At 32.8% G+C, this 21,686-nt stretch overlaps 2 protein-coding genes across 2 annotated transcripts; one reads left to right on the top strand and one right to left on the bottom strand.

Annotated features, from left to right (window-relative positions):
* The first annotated feature begins 8,559 nt into the window (after window positions 1–8,559).
* LOC142179331 (uncharacterized) lies at window positions 8,560–11,891 on the top strand. The gene is made up of 3 exons (XM_075249029.1): window positions 8,560–9,085; window positions 9,598–9,986; window positions 10,440–11,891. The coding sequence occupies exons 1-3, from the start codon at window positions 8,996–8,998 to the stop codon at window positions 11,716–11,718; spliced, it is 1,758 nt and encodes a 585-aa protein (XP_075105130.1). The 5' UTR covers window positions 8,560–8,995; the 3' UTR covers window positions 11,719–11,891.
* A 728-nt stretch (window positions 11,892–12,619) lies between these two features.
* LOC107790375 (small COPII coat GTPase SAR1A) lies at window positions 12,620–16,926 on the bottom strand. The gene is made up of 3 exons (XM_075249030.1): window positions 16,620–16,926; window positions 15,616–15,747; window positions 12,620–13,237 (listed from the first exon to the last, which is right to left on the bottom strand). Exons 1-3 carry the CDS (start codon window positions 16,746–16,748, stop codon window positions 12,917–12,919), a joined length of 582 nt encoding a protein of 193 aa, XP_075105131.1. The 5' UTR covers window positions 16,749–16,926; the 3' UTR covers window positions 12,620–12,916.
* Window positions 16,927–21,686: the final 4,760 nt, after the last annotated feature.

Genomic DNA, 21,686 nt, shown 5'->3' with positions numbered 1-21,686 from the left:
AAGGGTGGTCAATTAATCATCCTTCGTCGAAAAATTACATTGTATATATAGGTAAATATTAGCTTTTAAAGGTATATAACATATATTGAACAACTTTGTCGGATTTTTTTTTTTTACTTCAGGTTCGAATATATTGAAAGAAATTTCTAGTTTTGCCGCTGATTAATATAATATGTGATGTGCAAGCGTAACCAAAACAAACCACGTAACACATACGTGCTATTTATTATACTAGTCTTATGGTACGCGCGTTGCGCGTGTAACCTATCTAAATGAGTATAAAACTTTTAAAAATTTATATAAATATTTTTTTTGAATTAAAATAAATGTGTAAATTTATTTTAACAAAAGATATTGATTTTGTATAGCTATTTCAATAAGGAATATCAATTTATACATTTTAATGTCTGTTTTTTTGACCAAAAAAAAAGGTGTCTATGTTTTATTTTTTCTGTTTTAACTACTACCTTAAATTACTTATGACTAAATGTTTCTAATTTATTTTCATTAATTTCAATATATAAATTTATCTTATCTATGTTTTACTTTTCGAGTATTGTAATTGGATTTGTAATTTAATATGTGTATAAATTTTCAATATGTATTCAACTTAGTCAAATAATAATTAACTCAAAGTACATTAAAGTACTTATTACTTTAAATTAAAATACTACTATTATTTTCAAAACGTAAGCATATCATATTAAACTTATTTATATATATTTTCATACTCGACCTAATATGTTGTAAGTTTGGTTTACATATTATTAATAATCTTTAATTTTTGAAGACTTAAAATTAGATCTAAAATTTTATTAGTAGATTTCTAACACGTTTATATACATTTTGTCTAATAATCATAAGAAAAAGTTATAATTACTTTACACAATTTATTTAAGGTAAGGATTTATAAATAAATTTTTATTTGGTTTTAAATTCCTAAAATTTAGGAGTTTCTGACCAACATTTAGTTGATTTTAAAGTATTAAATATTAGTAGAATAATTAAATTATAATTATAATCAATATAACATCTACTTTTAAAGGGTAAAAAAGGCGAATGACATTCCGCTAAGAGGCTTCGTGCCAGGATACGCGCGATGCGTGTACCTTTTATTGATGCGTACAAAATTATAAAAAAAAACATATGCCCCTAAAAATAAGATTTTTAAAAATATAAGCTCTTGAATATGATAAATATTGAGCCTACTTAGTCGAAAAAAGTAACGGATAGCCTATCTAAGCATGACAACAACCAAGATAATCTTGAAAGTTTGATGTTATTATGTATCTCGTTCTTTTACATTAATTTCGTATCAAAGTAGTCGTCTAGGTACCATGTATTCTAAGACAAGTTATCTACAAAGAGAAGAAAAATTAGCGATAGATAAATTATGTAGTTAAATAATAAAATTCATTGCTAATCCTACTTAGTGACATAATCAGTTATATATTATAAAAAATCCTATTAGCTATAAGATGAATTTAGTAGTAACTAATTCATGTTTTATAAAGTTAAATTATGTAATAAACTTTCTTAGTAATAATATTGGTTTCTTTTTTACCAAAAAATAAAAGTCCTTTTCCATTTATTTATTTTAACATATGCAATGATTTAGGTATTTCTGTAAATTAAATTATGATAATTAATTTTTTATCACAAATTAATGATTACTATATTTTTCAACAATAATTATTATTTCAAAACCTAATGCCGTAGTAAATTTTAACGAATTTAACAACCAAGCTTCTAAGAAAATACATATGGTTTAATTTTTCAAAAAACAAATAAATCATATGAAAGAAAAATAAAGGTAAAATTGGTCTTAATGATTAAACAAGGACAAAGAACAAAAATATCACACAAAACGTGAAGTTTTCTTGTTGGAAACAAACAAAAAAATTTCCTCCTACTTTTTGTATTCTTTTACGTCTTAATATATTGTATCTTTATTAGGAGAAGATATCAAACACTTAATTATATTATATTTTTTTTATTTAGAACTCCTAAATATAAGGAAAGTTTTTTTATTTTACAATTTTGTCCAATGTAAAATATGTTTTTAAAGGGTAAAAAAGGCGAACGACATTTCGTTAAGGGCCTTCGTGCTTTTAATATAGTATAGATTTCTCTTCTTATAATCCCAATCTTCATTTATACTACACCTTATCTTTACATATATTGGCATTTACAAAAAGGACTTAACTTATATACGAATAAAATAGTGAATTTTTTCATCAATTTAATTTAACCTATTATATACGATAGGTTAGTTATTATTTTAATCTAGGTTATCAATCATCTAGTTAAGCCCCTTGTTTCTACGTAAATAGTTTTATTACAATCTTATCATTTTTTTGTACGTCATGATTTTACTAATTCTAGCTAAAAGGTTCACTTTATTTTGTTATTGGCGTCATTCTCAGTATTATTTCCTAAAAAATAAAAAATAAAAAATTGACTGGTCACCTCATTAAAGAACACCGCATCGTGTTACTTTGGTTCTATGATTCAATGTAAAACTCACATTAAACAACGAATGCAAGCCTTGTATTCCCCTTGGTGTAACTTTTTTTATTTTTTATTTTTTATTTTTATTTTTATTTTTATCGCAAGTCAAACCCTGTGAATGGCATCAATGTTCAGTATATGTTTGACGATATGGATGGGGAGCAAGTGATTAATACAAGAAATTAATAAATAAGGAGGAGATAATTGTTATAATTATATATAGACCAATCAAACAGCAAAAGTTGTTATGCGGGCGGAGCTACCCTTGTTCAAGGAAAGTCGATTGACACTATGTCATCGAAAATTATGCTATAAATGTAGGCCTATTAAATATTTTCTTATATATATTATATGTTGAATTTTAATTTGTTAGTTTTTTTTGTATGTTTACTTTTTTGTAATTTTAATTTTTTAATGAAAATTTTGGCTCTGTACTATTGAAAAGATATAGTATTTGTTATGCAGAGCAGGGCGAGAGGGTTGAGACGTTTTTTTGCGAGTTAAAGTCTCACCTGCCCCATCCGTTCCCTTTGTCATCCCTAACCAGCAGCGGCGGCGGCAGCAACAGCAACAACAACAATAGCAACAACAACAACAACAATAGCAACAATAGCAACAACAACAACAACAACAACAACAACAACAACAACAACAACAACAACAACAACAACAACAACAATAATAATAATAATAATAATAATAATAATAATAATAATAATAATAATAATAATAATAATAAAAAACCATCATACAAGTGCCTACCTTCATGAGCTAGCCCCAACCACGAAATGGTCAACTCGTTTTTCCTACTACGGCTGGACATTTCTTTTCTCCTTTTATTCTTTTTCTTTTGGCCCCTAAAACTGTCACATGATTATTGAGTATATATTTGCTGGAACACAATATATATATACTTCATATGTTATGTAGAATAATTGGTCCTTTTTCAGAATAATTAGTAACCTTCTAAAATGCTATATTTTATTATGTTGATATCGAAATAATATGGTACGTGCGGAAGCTAACAATGCAAAGCTTGATGAACGATAAATTAGAGTATAAAAAAAATATACTAAACTAGGCATAATAATTTATTATGATTTGGTCAATCGACTTATATATAATCTCTCATTAATATAAAAAGAGAATAATCTCCCCTAAACATGATTCTCGTAAGAACTACATTGTGGAGGCCGTTGTTCACTTGTTCTTGTGTGAGAAAATGTCAATTTATAGAAGCAAAAAACTTTTCCTCCAAAAATAGAATAAAGCATATGAAAGAGATTTATTCTTTTTACGAGTCTTTTTTCATTCCCTCAAGAAAGAGAATCCTAATAAAATAGAAATTCCGGGCAAAATCCTAACACATATTATTTGTGTAAATATTATTCGAACCATGATAGGTGAATATAAACAAAAACCAATGACATATACGAAAGCCATGTTTATTTCCCAAAACGAACTCATCAGAAAGTCAAATGAAAAAGGGAAACAAAGAAATTAGATAGAAGAGGTAATTATAAGCAGCACACATTAGATTAGCATATGGGCTGTTGTAATATATCTTGCACTATTTGGTACAATCACCTTGGTGTCATGAATTATTGGCGTACTCCTATTCTTCTTTCTTTTTGAATGCACATGATGATTTTGAATGAAACCAATAAATGGCTCAGCCAAAATATTCAATAAGGATGTTTAAGTCTATTTTTTGAATCAATAACAAGTAATATTTTACTCTATATATAGTATAATTTTCGGCGAAGGACGCTTAATTGACCGCTCTTGATCACACATAGCTTCGGCCCTGGAACTAATGGTTTTAATACCAGAGTTAAAAGTGGCTACTAGTGCACTTCACCCGATTATTTCATTCATAACTAGAGATTTTGAGTTCAAATTCTGAAAATAAAAAACACTTTAGTTAAAGAGCGTTTTATCTTCAATATAAAATTTTATTTTGGGTACGAATATGAATTTAATCAGGTCCCAACGTGTATGCCAGACAACACCGAACAGAAAAACAAAACAAAAAAGAAGAAGATGATGACCAAATATATATGTGTGATCACATGGAGCTAGGTTTTGTGCTAAAGTCATTTGATTAGTTCTCGTTGGCATCTTCTTCCCACTTATATGGACTTGACGAGGAAGTTAGTTTGAAAAGACGTTTCATGGATAAAAAGAAGAAAATAATAAGGGGTTTATAATCTGTCTAAGGTCACATCTGTTTTAATGTTGGACAAGAATTATGGTGTCAGCATGTGCCACAATAATCTCGATAGACCTATAATAATTAAGTAAAAGAAAATTTTAGTGAACAAAGTTATTTGATATATGTATTGGTGGACGGTAATAGATATCCAACAGAATGAACATAGACGTGCGTAAATTGGTTCGAATATGATTATTATTTTAAAAAAAATAAGTAAAGAAAAACAATATACGGAGTATATGCCATATGAAACGATTAATATATACTTATATAACCTTTTTATTTTAAATTATGTTGGGTGTTTGATTAAGCACGAGATTATGTCATGAGATTTCTATCTATAATAATTAAGTAAAGAAAAGAAACATTATATTAAAATAATGTTATTAAACTTTGTGAGTTATTAAATGACCTCAAGTTATTATTAAAATAAATAACTAAGTTCACAGTAAATATTTATAAATATTTAATAAATCTCTTAATATATATACAGGATTTGAGGAAAAGTTATTAGGTGGTCATGTGAACTCGTAACCAATACTATAGATCTTACCTTGTATATAAGTCATAGGAAACGATTACTATATACTTCTCTCGTTTTAATTTATGTAGCGATATTTTAATTTCAATAAAAATAAAATAAAAATTTTAAATAAATTATTTTAAATATAATTTTAGCTCTTTAAGAACAAATGGATAAAAAATCAGTACCATATAAAATAAAACAGGACTAATATATAAGTGCACTAATAATTCTATTTATGATCAAAGTCCAACTGCCCAGGTGAGCTGGAGTGTGGGACAGTTTCTTAATGCAGGACACATGGATGATGAATGTAAGAGTGATGTGGCAATAGACAAGAGATTAATAATTTAACAATAACAACAAATTAGGTATTATCCACCGGTAGGTTAGTAGGTTCTGGGGAGGATAATGTGTACGCAAACCTTATTCTTACTTTGTGAAGGTAAAAATACTATTTTCGATATACCCTCGGCTCAAAAAATAATAAAAAAGAAGCAATACACTATAGCAACAACAAGGTAATATATAAGAGACAAGAGATTAAAAATATAAAATGGAAAACTATAAAGTTTAATTCTCATCCATAGAAATAAAGACGCAGGTTAATTTCTTATCATAAGTCTAATTTTAGTGGGCAATGTGAGTTGGTGATAGATAGTAGATTCTATAAAATAGTCTAGTGTCTAGATACACGAAGGGCAGTTCAGCACACAAAGTATATTTCGTTTATGCTGGATTTGGAGAGGGGTCGTACCCAGAGGCGGACCCATGTGTATGGGCGAGGGGTCACCGGACACTATAAACTTCGGCCGAAATCCTATATATATATATATATATATATATATATATATGTGTGTGTGTGTGTGTGTGTGTGTGTGTGTGTGTATGTGTGTGTGTGTGTATACCTTGAAAATGGTTAATTTAAAGCAGTTGGCACCCTGAATACTAAAAGCCTTTAGGGGCAATGGTTGAGCGAAATAATGTGCCCCCATCGCATAAAAATTCTGGGTCCGCCTCTGATCGTACTTAAAGTTGTGTGATGTAGATAGCTTACCTTAATGCAAGCATTAATGTCTACTTTTACGGTCTAATTCATGATCTATAAATCACACAAAAATAACTATACCGTTGCTTTCCAAAACTCCCCTTCAAAAAAATAAACTAAAAATACAGAAATTTTGAACTCATTGTTATGATAAAAATCAAAATATGGTGGATGTCTACTCTTCCTCTACGATCTTTCTCTCAAATGGTTAATGACATATTCAATGACATATTTTCTATGTTCAATGACATATTCTATGACATATTTTCTTCATTTTTCATGCCTATATAAAGGCCTTGTAATAGATAGAAAAATACACACAATTGAAGAAGAAAATCTCTTCCTTCTCTCTATCTCTGTTTCTTGTTCATATTTTACTAAATTACTTTTATTTCTTGTTCATGTTTTACTAAATTGCTTTTATTTCATAACACTCGTCACTTTCTTCCCTAGATAAAGATAAAGTTCGAGGCCTAGGGGTGAGGGGAAACCTTTATGTGAGAGGAAAAAAAGGAAAAGGAAAAGGGAAGTTTATTAATTATTTTAGAGAGACTTTAAGACAAACCAATCTTGTTGTCGACTCAATATTTCATGTGCATTCAATAAATTAAATGTGGGTGAAATGTAAAGCAAAGGGCAAAAAAAAGCATGATTCTGTTGCCTTACACCTTACGAGAGAGAGCACTTGTCACTTTCTCACCCCAATTTCTATCTACTGCTTATCTTCTAGCTTCTTCTTTTTTTCATATCCGATACTCGGTATTTGTATTTGAACTCTGACTAATTTAGTTTATACGGTATTATTTTAAAGACGAATTTAGAATTTCTAGAATATGAGTGCACCATTGAAAATGCTAAGTGATAATCGATCCATGTTCCTTTGGATAAATAACGATCAACATTCAATCAGATACACCATTCAACCTTTTTGAAGCATGAGTTCCAACAGATAATATTAGATCGATTTTACGAAATATACACATAAAATATCTAGTTTGAGAAAAGGGCTATAGGTTCACGTGCACTAAAAACACGGCCTAAATCCGCTTCTAGCTGTGTAAGACCGATTAAAGGAAAAATCGTTCCTTATAGGATTTGTTCATATTGATAGTTCAAATTTGAAACCTCCAATTAAAGATGAAAGACTCTTATATATTCATTTTATGACAACCGTCGGATGATTATTCTATCCTATCATCTCCTCAACAACAATAATATATTCAGTATAATCTCACAAGTGATGTCTGGAGTAATAATGTATACGTATACTTTATGTTTAACTTGTTAAGATAAAGATGTTATTTCCAATAAACTCTCGACTTGAAAAATATCCTACCATCTCCTAATATTGTTAAATATTTTTGCAAGCTAGCCTACATAGGATCTGTTTTCTCAATTGACAGGTGTACAAAAATATACATGGTTATATAAGTTCACATTTATTGTCTCAAAGGTGCAATAAGTACTACTTATATATAAGCACTTTTAAATATTATATAATATTCCAGCAAAAATAAATAAATAAATAAAGGCAGGAAAATTCAGGCACTTTTCTTTATCTGAGGACCCGTGATCTAGATAAGGGACATAATAGCCTTGGATCTAGTAGTTTAAATTTGTTGAAAACGACTTAAAATTTATTGTGTTATTAAATGCCAATCTAAAATAGATATATGGATATTGAATCTAATACCCTTTTATTCCGTTCATATGGCAGTGGTTAGTTGAATAAAATGTTAAACATATTATTTTTGGTTTTCCAATCGGTGTTCGGTAGGAAAAAATAATACTGTATAGCCGCTCTTAAAATAATAGCCGAATAAATATATTATATATATATATATATATATATATATATATATATATATACGCACACATTTATGTATGTTATATACAAAAATTATACAAATTGATATACTTTTCAGCTTCTGAATGCAAATAGTTTAAGTCGGGAGCTTAAAGTGATCATCGCCCGTTCCGTCTCCACTTTGAAGCCCTGATTAATCCTGTTGCGTGACGCCCATTAAAGGAGAAAGCAATCCCTACCAAAAAAAAAATTCATTCGAGAACTCAAACTCAAAACTTTTGATTAAGGGGGAGGAATCCTATCCATTCCACCACAAATCTTGATGGTAATATATCCGCTTAGACTTGTGTATTATTGTAGTGGTATTGGGGGGGGGGGGGGGATTCTAAACTTTGAAAAACTTCACTTAATTTCTTTCTATCTATTTAAGTTTTGATGGATAGGATTATGCGATACTGTACTGATAGGAGGTAGCATAGCTTCGGTAGAATAATCGAGGTATGCCCAAGATGGTCGGACACTAAGGTTATATATATAAAAAAGATGTTGTTTACAGCATTGGCATGTCTAGTTTAAATGTATAATTAAATACATCTACATAACTCTATAATAATATAGACTGTAGAGAGGGAGAGTAGTCTTTACAGAGATTCTGGCGTGGGTGCGTGGTTTGCCAGCGATGAAACAGAAGGACCAAATTTTTCTCTCAGTTTATTAGGTCAAAGCTGGCACTGTATATTCATGCATTTCCCTTTCATTCCCTCTACCTCTCTATATCATATTTACATATCTTAGTACTCTCTCTTCATTTCAAACATCAAAAAAAGGAAAATATTAATGTAAATACAGACACCCTTTAGGCCAAAAAACAAGAAAATTTGCAGCATTTTGATGGTTAATGATCCTTGTACATCAACAATGGCTGCATCTCCAACTCTTTCCTGTGGAGAAAAGAAGCATTGGTGGATTAGCAACAAAAAGGTAACCACATATTCTTTATTTTTACTCTCATTGATTCGGTTGAATGGAGCCTTGGAGTAACGGTAAAGTTGTCTCCGTGTTACCTATATGTCACCAGTTTGAGCCGTGAAAGCAGCAACTAATGCTTGCATTAGGTTAAGCTGCCTACGCCACGTCCCCTTGGGGTGCGTTCCTTCTTTGGATCGATGCCTTGTGCACCGGGCTGCACTCTCGTTGATCCGGCTAAAGGGGAGTCCTGGAGCAACTGTAAAGTTGTCTCCGTGGGACCTATAGGTCACGGGTTCGAGCTGTGGAATCCGCCACTATTGCTTGTATTATGATAGGCTGTCTACATCACATCCGTTGGGTGCGGCCCTTCTCCGGGCCCTGCCTGAATGCAGAATGCCTTGTGCACCGGGCTGCACTCTCATTGATCCGACTAATTCATATTCGCGTCGTGGAGAAATACGACAAAACTTTCATAGACAGTTTTATACATAGTCATGAACTGATGTTCTATATTTATTTTTCAGATTGTGGAAAAATATATCAAAGATGCAAAAATTCTCATTGCCACTCAAGAAACAAATGAGATTGCTTCAGCTCTTGGACTTCTTGAAGCTGCACTTGTACTTTCTCCACGTCTTGAAATAGCACTTGAGTTAAAGGCTCGATGTTTGCTTTATTTAAGGTGTTTTAAGGATGTAGCCTATATGTTACAGGACTATATTCCTAGTCTAAGAATTCCAAGTGATGACACCTCTTCAACCTCTTCTTCTGGTTCATTTGATAATTCAAAGGAGCAAATTAGGCTCATTTCCTCTGGTAATGAACCAAATTTCAAGTGTTTCTCTGTTTCTGATTTGAAGAAGAAAGTTATGGCTAGCCTTTACAAGAATTGCAATAAAGAAGGCCAATGGAGGTAAGCTGTTAGATCGAACAAACTTTTAGTTACTTAATTATATTATGTCTTAGACACGCCTCTTCACGTGTGAGCCTGAATTTTTTCATGGGACAAACACATGAAAATATTACTCCTTCTGTCCCAATTTATGTGACGTTGTTTGACTGGACATAGAGTTAAACAAAGAAAGAAAGATTTTTGAACTTGTGGTGTAGAATAAGCAATAGTTGTGGCGCTATAGATCATCTCATTAAGGGTACAATGGACATTTTAAAGTTAAATTGTTACTAAATATAGAAATGTGACATTCTTTGTTTATGCGACGGGGGAAATAGTTGCTTTTCGGGTGGCGATGAGATTTGTACCCAGAATCTATTGTTTGTTCTGATACCATGTTGAATTGTGTTCTATTTGTTTAAGTTGTTAGAGAGAACATGCTTTTGATTACGTAATTATATTATGTCTCAACAGGTACTTGGTCCTAGGACAAGCTTGTTGCCATTTGGGTCTAATGGAAGACGCGATGGTTTTGCTACAAACCGGAAAACGCCTTGCTACAGACGCCTTCAGACGCGAGAGCATTTGTTGGTCGGACGATAGTTTTTCATTTGCAAAATTTCCGCTCTCAGGCAAGCACTGGACAACTTTGCCGATTGCAGAGTCAGAAACCATCTCTCAACTTCTCAGTCATATCAAGCTACTCTTACGACGAAAAACTGCTGCTATTGCAGCTCTTGACGCCGGTCTTTACTCAGAAGCTATTAGACATTTTTCAAAAATTGTGGATGGTCGTCGTGGTGCCCCTCAGGGATTCATGGCCGAATGCTATATGCATCGAGCATCAGCATATCGTTCCTCTGGTCGAACTGCAGAGGCAATAGCTGATTGCAATCGAACTTTAGCGTTGGACCCTTCTTGCATAGTTGCTCTTAGGACCAGGGCTGCACTATTTGAAACCATAAGATGCTTGCCCGATAGTCTTCACGATTTGGAACACTTAAAACTCTTGTACAATTCAATTCTACGCGATAGGAAATTATCAGGACCAATATGGAAGCGTCAAAACGTGGAATACAGGGAAATTCCAGGGATGCTTTGTTCCTTGGCTACTAAGATTCAAGAACTGAAGAAGAGGGTTGCAAATGGCGAAACGGGGAATGTAGATTACTATGCATTGATTGGTTTGAAGTGGGGTTGTTCAAGATCAGAACTGGAAAGAGCGCATTTGTTGCTAACTTTACGACACAAGCCTGATAAATCGACGAGTTTTATAGAAAGATGCGAGTTTGCAGATGAACAAGATGTAGATTCTGTAAGGGATAGAGCAAAGATGTCTGCTTTGTTGTTGTATAGAATGATGCAGAGAGGTTATGCTAGTTTGATGACGATAATAAAGGACGAAGAAATGGCCGAGCAGCAGAGAAAGAAGGCTGCTGCTGCATTGCAATTGATGCAGCAACAAGTTCAGCTAAATCAAGAACTCAAACAATCAAAAGCTGTCACTTTTGGCACAGCTGCAATGCAGCAACAAGTTCAGCCAATTCAAGAACTTCAACAATCTAGAGCTGAAATTCTTGGTTCAGATATGTGTAATACTACATCATGTAGTAACACAAACGCCACAAACACAAACGCGACAGTGTTCCAAGGGGTGTTCTGCAGAGACATTGCAATAGTTGGGAATCTGTTGTGTCAAGCAGCTGGTTTTAATCAACCAATTCCAGTGAAATATGAAGCATTGAGTTGCTGAATATTAAGGGAAAAATGTACTTACCACTGCTAGCTGGGAAAGTTTTGTTACCTAGTTTAATCTATTTTTGTATTTTCATATTCTCTTCTCAAAAAATTCCTCTAGCTTTGCACCACAATGTACAGAGTTAATTTCAGTACTTAATATATCTACTAGCAGTCTAGCACCTTTTCTCATTCGGGTTTAATTTAGTGTAAAACCTTTATCCGTGATAAAAGCATCAACGAAGTGGATGAAAATCATCGGAGACTAAGGTATCCTTGTGGACAGAATTACCAAGTACGTATACTGGTGAGAGGTAGCAAGCAACTATATGGTAAAATAATCGAGATGTACGAAAGCTGACCCAAACACCATACAAATCACGAGAACATCCACAAAGGCAAAGTGGAACTAGAGACATGGATTTTACAATATCGTCGTTGTGACTTTTGGAATGGACATAATAGTGAACTTGACGTTATAATGAACGAGTGAAGTTTGTAATAGCTTTGTAGAAAATAATAGGACACATTAACAATATATGAATTGATTCGGAAATAACCTCTTTATCTTCACAAGGCAAGGGTAAGGTCTGCGTACACACTAGACACTACCCTCCCCAGACCCCACTTGCAAGATTACACTAGTGTGTTATTGTTGTATAAAACTAGAAGTTCATATTTTCAAAAAGAAATTCAGTCCAAATACCAATAAAATCCATCTGTAAAATAAAGAAAGGGGAAATCCTTTTGTCGTAAAAAATCTGTCATTTTAGTTATTTCTCAAGAAGAAAAAAGAGGTTGACGATCCTTTACTCCGAAAGCATCTAAGGTTCCATTTGAATGATGTACTTAGAAACCAAAAGGTCAACTTTTGCATACAGAAACAGTGCATACAGTGAATGAAGAGACAACAAAGATAGGTACAACTTTAATATAAGTTCATAATATAACTGAATGGGAGATGACAAATACAGGTATGAATTTAAGTCAAGAATATGTAGATGGCAATTTCGAGCTACACGTAAATATTACAGAATAAGAATACCTTGTCATCAAACTACATAGACACCAAAGTGTACAAAATTGGTACCAAAATAAAATGAACAAATATCTGGTGAAACCAATCTTTTCATCTTTTCCAGAAAAGGAAACATTAGCTGATATATAGCATATCGACGATGCAATATCTTTGAACTTCTCAGGCTAATGAAAACCTACTTTATATATTGAGATACCCACTTAAAGCCATCGCCATAACCCATTTTCCGTACAATGCTACACATAAATACCTCTAAAGGCCGAACATTTGAATCAGCAAGATTCGCCTTACCCTTGCCAGTAGTGACACCGGTCAAGCCAAGATGATAACGCAATTCATCTTCTGAGGCAGCATATGGTATGTCTATCTTGTTACCCAAAATGAGGAAGGGGACAGTAGAAAGGGCCTCATCAGAAAGAAGCGCATCTAATTCCTTCTTTGATTCTGCAAACCGCTCTTTGTCGAATGCATCAACTAGGTATACAACTGCATCAACCTGCATAAACAGCAACTCGAGCCAATTGATACAAAACTCCAGAATACTCATTGGCCAGTTTAACAGTCACCAAAAAAGCAAAAATATCAAATTTGACTAAAATGTCCATTAAACAACGGATATAAAATGGCCAAATTTGGCATTTGGTGAGAGTAAGGAGAATTTGTCTAAAAATATTAAGGATTGTCGGATCCATTTAGTTAGCCACCCCTAGAAAAACAGAAAATAATGGCAAAATGGCTAAAACTGTAAGACAGTTAGGCAAACAGTATGAGGCTATAAAGCAATCAAGACCAAGATCAAAGATGGAAAAGTATCACAGAGTCAAGCTTGTAACCTTGAGGGGAATGACACACCAGAGACCTAAAATAAAGGAACAAGAATGTCTAGTCCTTTTAACCTATAGGACAACAACTGCACGCTACTCTCGTTTGCTATTTTCTTTAAAAATTTGCAAGCCTATAACGGGATTCAAAAAGAAGAATTGAATGAGTCCTTTCAAAATATAAATAAAGTTTTGATCAAACAGTATCCAGTATAAGTCACTATGTAACTTATCATTTCCTTCCTTTATCACTGATAAATATCAAATTTATTTCAAGTATCTTTAAGTCATATGTGACATTTATTTTTGAGTAAGGTAACACCATCTCGGACATTTATTTTGATGAATGCAATATCACCCTTCAAAAGAATTGATACCTTTCTAGCGCCAAAAGGATGGAAAGAACAAGATTTCCATCGTTATCCATCTTTAGTAAAGAAATTTTAGTTTGGCGATGCTAAAATGACTCAAAAAATATATGATAACATTAATAATGCAACAAATTAGTGCTAAAAAAGCTAACAAAAATAAAATACTGTACGAGACCAACTTCACCTTAAACATATTTAATTTGTCGCATGAATACTTTCTAAAGTTCCTATTTTCACAGATATAAATGTCACCAAATGAAGCACAACATTGTTTCAAATGTAGCTGCACGGACAAGCATTCTAGAGGCCTTACTAAGTGATAAGTCACTAAAGAGCAAGTCATCTCGATGAGGGAGAAAGATAAGGAGAGTATCTGCCTAAGTAAAATATAGTCAACTGGCATAAATATTAACCATAACCCGATTTGACTTTGAAACAACAATTTCTTTGGAAAAAGGCAATATTATCCTTCACAAGAATCGAGTACTTCCTAACATTAGAAGGACGGGAAGAACAAGGCTTTCATCTTTCTTCATGTCTAGTAAAGAAATGTTATTTTGGCAATACTAGAAGCCTACAAGTGAAACTAAATAAAAGGAACATGTCAAATGCTAACAAAGCAACAAATTAGTGCAAACAAGGTAAAGACGATGCTGCAATAGACCTACTACACTTCCAACAAATTTAACTTGTGACATGAATATTTTCTGAAGCTCTTATATTGACGGAGATAATTGTCACCAAACTAATGTTGCATAGTTGCTGCAAGGGACATCCAACCTAGAGGAATTAATAAGTAATAACTACAAGGGCCACTAAAGAGAAAGACAAGTCATCTTGATAAGGGAGAACGAAAAGCAGAGTCTCTGGATATGTAGAATATAGCAATAGGCATAGATATTATGGTGATCATCTCCAAAATCCAGCTGCCTTACAGGATAAAGGTATTCAATTTGCAACATAACCTATTACAGTAGCTTTCCAAGATTGGCATGTTTAAGGGCAGGGCAGCCCAGTGCACAAACTATCTCGCATTCACGCAGGGGCGGGGAAAGGGCCCCAAGGGGTATGATGTAGACAGTCTACCCTAATGTAAGCATTAGTGTCTACTTCCACGGGTCGAACCCATGGCTTATACGTCATACGGAGACAACTTTACCATTGCTCTAAGGCTCCTCTTCAAGGTGCAAATATATAAGTGTGCATATAAGTGTGCGGATATATAATGTTGCACTAACCAAGTTGAGCTAGTCAAACTTTTGATTGTTTCTACAAAGGAAAAGAGCTCCACATACTTTATAGCACGAAAATTCAGCAAGACGAACTTCAGACCAACAAGATAAGCAAAAAGATTAACATGCAATACAGACTACATGGATCTGATGCAATCACATGATTTAATAGGCAATTTCGAGTTTTCTTTACTTTTGGATTATCAAAAAGAGATTCTTTTTGATTATTTCTTTTGATCCCACAGTGAACTAAAGCATAAAAAATGCTTAGGTACAAAATCCAAGTATTAATATAACTCTAGTTGGACAGAGAGATTCAGCACAATCCTGAAAACTTACATAAGTAGTAACCAAGATAGGAGAAGGCGGAGAATAAATAATGCAACAAAATGAGCAAGACAAGTTCAATCCTTTTATGCAGAAAATGCACATTTGATACACAAAACAGACCTTGGCATAGTAATCTTTCCAGACCCGACGAGCGATCTGATGACCTCCCAAGTCAAAAGCTTTGAACTTTATCTTCCCAATACTCAACTCTTCAGATGTAGGATACTGGGTCGGCTGATGCTGAACCAACCTCTGCAAATGAAATGCAATTAAAAAGAATCAAAAAGGAGACAATATTTTATGATAAATCAAGACTAATAGACCACAATCAATCAATCAACTACACGCAATATGAATCCTCAGCACACATTTGCTCATTTCAACTCAATTCAAATTTTCTTAAAGATTCATCATAATTACTCAATCCATCTCAAATTATGTGATGCACTTTCTTTTTTAGCCTATCGCCCTATCCCAAAAAATGCTAGCTTTCTATATTTAGAAACAAGACTATTAGAACACAATCAATCAATCAATCAATAAAGTATACGCAATATGAATCCTCAACACCCATTTGCTCATTTCAACTCTTTCTAATGTTACTCAAAGAATCATCATAATTACTCCATCCGTCTCAATTTATGTGATGCACTTTCTTTTTTAGCCTACTGCCCTATCCAAAAAAAAGATGCTAGCTTTCTATACTTAGAAACAAGAGTATTAGACCACAATCAATCAACAAGACACAATATGAATCGTCGGCATCCATTTGCTCATTTCAACTCAATTCAAGTTTTTCTCAAAGATTCGTCATCATTACTCAATTCGTCTCAATTTTCTATATTACAAATAATTTAACTTTAAACTTCACATTGTATCACACAAATATCTATAGCTTATTTTATACCACAAGTTTCAAAACTCTTCCCTTCACAAACTCCATGTTCAATCAAACAACATCACAACAACAGTGACCCAGTTAAATCCCACAAGTGGGGTTTAGGGAGGGCAGTGTGTACGCAAACCTTACCTAAGGCTGTTTCCGATAGATCCTCGGCTCAAGGAGAGGAAAAATCAAACAACAACACAAGTTATGGGAAAAATAAAGGGATTAATAATAGTACCTCATCTTTGAGCATGTGAAGCAGAGTGGTTTTGCCAGCATTGTCAAGGCCTAAGAATAAGATCTTAGCTTCTTTTTGCCACAAACCTAGAGATGATAAAACTCCATACAACCAATCCCACAGAAACATCTTCTTCTCTAGTTTTCTGCAAAAGCAGATCTGGGGGTGCTTATATATGTGACATTTTCATTGTAATAACTAGATGATTAAAGAATTGTTTAAGGATTTAGGTGAAGCTAATGTGAAAAGCTAATTGTTGTTGGAAAAAGACAAATTTGTACGTGCTGTACTGCTGTGATATGTGGATGGATCTGAACTGGCATTCATTGCTGTCCTTTTGTTACTAACCCAAATAGCCACTAGAGGTATATATATTCATCATGTGTATATATAAAGGCTAAAGTAGTAAACCGTTAATCTGACCGGTTATTTGTGTAATTTATTATTATTTTTATTTTTGTAAGGGATTTTTACGCAAATAGCCAGTTAGATAGACGGTTTATTTTTTATCCAGTATAAATTTATATTTTTTATATATGACTAGTTTTAGTGTGCGTGCGTTGCACGCGTATGGTATTTATCAATTAATATGTACCTATATATATATATATAATACAATATTTGTTTAAATGATGAAAATAAATTTCTCATGCTAATAGAGTAATCGTATTCAATATCTTCTAAAAACGCATATATGAGGAATTTAGATAAATTAGTTGTATATTATTTTGTAATATACATATCTTATACACCCTTCATTTCAATTTTGATGACACTTTTCGCTTATCGGAAGTCAAATTGTCTGACATTTGACCAATATTTTAAAATATTCTTTTTTGTCATATTAACATGAGAAAAATTATAACTTATAATATTTCTCGTATAGTTTTTGAAAATTTAAATTTTAAAATATTAAATTTAACTAATTTAATTTATTTTAAATTCTTAAATCTAGTATGGAATTATTTATTTGTAGGAATAAATATAAAATAGCACTCTTTCATTTGATATACGCTTGTTCTGTGGTAAAAAATAAATAGAGCAAATCTTTTTTTTCTCTCTCTAAATTCCTTTTAATATTGATAATCAATCTGGAAACATGTAAATTTATAGTATTTCATGTAAAATTGCAGCTCTTACTTTAGACCCCCAACGCCTCACATGGCTCACACTTCAAACAAGGAACAACAACAACAACAACAACAACAACAACAACAACAACAACCCAGTATAATCCCACTTAGTGGGGTCTGTGGAGGGTAGTGTGTACGCAGACCTTACCCCTACCCTAGGGTAGAGAGACTGTTTCCAAATAGACCCCCGGCATCTTTCCCTCCAAGAACTTCCCACATTGCTCTTGGGGAGACTCGAACTCACAAAGTAAAATTTCTAAAGTTTTATATGGTGTAAATTTCAAGCAAAAGAAAAATATTTTTATAAGGAAAGATTTAATACTTAAGGTTTGTAGTTGATTTTAAAGTATTAAATATTTAAAAAATAATTAAATGACTATTTTATCTAGTGTGAATTCTATTTTGAAAGGGTAAAAAAGACGAACGACATTTCACTAAGGGTTTTTGTACTTTTAATATAGTATAAATATATATAAATATAGATATAGATATAGATTTCATCATCAATTTGTTTATATATGTAATGTAAATAGTACAACGTTAGTGCTCCTTTTTATGTATTTATTCGAATTGAAGTGATAAAATTTGAATCGATTTTAAAGTGTTAAACACTATGACTTTTTATATAGTTTAAATAAAGAAGGTTTTAAAAAATAAATTAAAGAACTATTTTGTCTAGTGTAAAGTTTACTTTTAAAGGGCAAAAAGTAAGTTGACGTTTCACGGACATTCATGTTTTTAATATAGAATAGATAAATAATAATTTTACTAAAAAATATATGTTGAATTATATATTGTTATAAACATCTTATTGTCCATTTTGTTTAACAAATTGATGAACTGTTTAAAATTTTAAATATTTGGGATTCAAAAGTTTAAAGGTAAAATATTACTGATGCTACAAAAGCCAGTTGCCTATAAAGTAGAAAGATATGACAAATAAAAATCGAGTAATATGTAGGTATTATAGTTATGTTATACCATTCAAATAAAGAAAGAATTTATATAAAATAAAAAAATCTTCATGGATTTTAAAGTCCTAATACGAAAAGATTTGATAATTAAAATTTTAGTCAATTTAAAATCTTAAATATTAGGTTGATTAACTAAATAACCATTTTTTCAAGTCTGAACTTTATTTTTAAAAAGGTAAAAAAAGGCGAATGACATTCGCTAAGAGCCTTCGTGCTTTTAATATAGTATATATTATATTTTTATTATACATATAATTATTAATTATTTTTAGTTTAACCGATTACGTAAACGGCTATTTAAGTTATTTTTATTTTTCTTAAGAATTTTTTTTTATTCAGGTTATTTAAAATTTAAACACAAAATATGATCAAATTTGTTTCTAGCCTCTACTAGCGCTCTCTCTCTCTATCTTTCTCTCTTTTTGAAGAACAAAACTCATCCGAACAAAATATATCTTTTCTTCTTTCTTGACTTTAGATTCTAAGGATTTCCAGAATAAGATTTTGGAACAAGCCTGAAATTCGTTAGAAAATAGGGGTATGACTTGATTAATGAAGATTAGAAATGAAAGCACTAGCCGTGGAAGTAAGATACAGAAGCAGTAGTAGGCTGGAGAGACCTGCTATTTTAAACAAAATATTAACTGTGTATTTAGTAGTCGAGTTGAATCTAGTGGGTTGGGATGGAATGGACCTGCTGTTGCGTTTGGCCTTATTCTTCAACTTCGGACAGTCTTTCTTCCGGTGCCCTTTTTCTCGACAAAAGGCACATTCATCTTTGCTGGGTCTGGATCTTGACTTGGATCTCCGCCCTTCTGTTTTTCTCGCTTTCTTTGTTTATAGCTGTACAAAGCCGAACAAACTTCTCTGAGAGAAACTTCGTCATTTCTATGGAGTAGAGTAGTTTCAAGGTGCTCGTACTCATCAGGAAGTGACGCCAACAACATCAAGGCCAAGTCACCATCATCATAAGTTGTATCCATATTTTGCAAATCTGTGACCAACTTATTGAAACTGGTGATATGTTCATTCATCGTGGTACCAAGAACATAGGTAAAGTGAAACAGTCTCTTCTTCATTTACAATTTATGTTGACTGTTTTTCTTCAAAAAATTATCCTCCAGTGCTTTCCATAATTTACTTGCAGAAGTTTCCTTTGTGTATGGATATTTCTGCTCTCTAGCAAGGTATGATCGAATGATACCGCAAGCAACACGGTTGAGAATCTTCCAATCTTCTTCTCCAATAACATCTGATTTCTTTTCTTCAATGGCCAGATCTAGCCCTTGTTGAAAAAAGACATCTAGAACCTCGCCTTGCCACATCCCAAAATGTCCGGACCCGTCAAATATTTCTACTGCAAATTTTGCATTTGACACAATTCTTGTCATAAGCGAAGATGCCAATGATGACGTATTGTTGATACTTGATGTAGATTCTTCTTGTTCATTGTCTCTCATATTTGACACAAATATTATTTAATATCTGACGACACAAATCAAGATTATTTCCTTTCTGACGTAGAAGATCAGACTAAGCTGCAACCACAGAGCATACTCAGACAGAACCTTGACTCAGTTACCAAGATAAATCTTTTCTGATGTGGAAGATCAGACTATGCTGCAACCACAGAGCATACTTAGACAGTATCTTGGCTCACACCTCTCATTTGCCTTCTCATCTGTTTAAGACATTTGTATCTTCTCTCTTTAGTATTATTTCACTTGTATTTTTGGAGTGGAATAAAATATTGGTTGTGTCCGAGGAGTAGGCAAAATTAGTTGAACCTCGTAAATTCTGGTGTTTCCTTTATTATTAATGTCTAATGTTCGGTTCTCGTCTTTGCAGGTTCTGAGTGGAGTGGCATTGATGTCGTTTAAAGCTGCAAGGGTTCCCAACGACAAAGAACATCCTTATGGTCACTCTTGATTTGTATCTACAGTTTACTCTTTTGATCTTACATCACTTGGTATTGCATGATTTTACCTTTTAATCTTGTGTGTGCATTTACTCGAGTATAGGCGTAATAATACCAACCTAATTAGATTAATAGCCTGTTTGGCCAAGCTTATTTTTGGCCAAAAGTGCTTTTTTTTTGTTGTCAAAAGCACTTTTGGCCTCAATTTGAGGTGTTTGGCCAAGCTCTGGAAGGAAAATAAATGCTTTTGAGGGGAAGCAGAAACTGTTTTGGAGAAGCAGAAAAAAGTAGCTTCTCTTCGAAAGCACTTTTTTGAAAAGCACTTTTGAGAAAATACACTTAGAAGCAATTTTTTAAAACTTGGCCAAACACTAATTGCTGTTCAGAAGTGCTTTTCAAACTATTTAGCCAAACATAAATTGTTTCTCACCAAAAGTACTTTTAAGAAAAAGCATTTTTGAAAGAAAAGACTTTTCAAAATAAGCTGATTTTTGCAGCTTGGCCAAACGGCTATAAGTTAAGGGCGGGCAGGGTTTGTTCCCATGGATGATTTGGTAAAATTTTATCAATACTGACAAGAGGGGTTGTTCTGATGGTAAACAACCCCCACTTCCAACCGAGAGGTTGTAAGTTCCCCAAGAGCAAAGTGGGAAGTTCTTGGAGGGAAGGATGTCGGGGGTCTATTTGAAAACAGTCTCTCTACCCTAGGGTAGGGGTAAAGTCTGCGTATATACTACCCTCCCCAGACCCCACTAAGTAGGATTATACTGGGTTGTTGTTGTTGTTGCATACTGAATATTGTAGAGCCAAGGTATGAATCTTATTTATGGCTTACAGTAACATATTTTTATGAAAAAAAAATATAGTTACATCTATTTCCAACTTAAGTCTACTTCACCCCGTCGGTTTCCCCAAAGTTTATGATTTGGTAAATATGTGAATAATTCACTACATTCAATCCTTATGGCAGTAAGCAATAAACTTGGTGTTAACGTGCTCAATAGACCGAATTTATGATTGCAGTCATTGTATGGTGGTAAGT

The sequence above is a fragment of the Nicotiana tabacum genome, chromosome 3 (genome assembly GCF_000715075.1).
Source record: "Nicotiana tabacum cultivar K326 chromosome 3, ASM71507v2, whole genome shotgun sequence".
Lineage (NCBI taxonomy): Eukaryota > Viridiplantae > Streptophyta > Magnoliopsida > Solanales > Solanaceae > Nicotiana > Nicotiana tabacum.
Note: the sequence above shows the minus strand (reverse complement) of the source record. Positions and strands in the feature narration are given on the sequence as shown.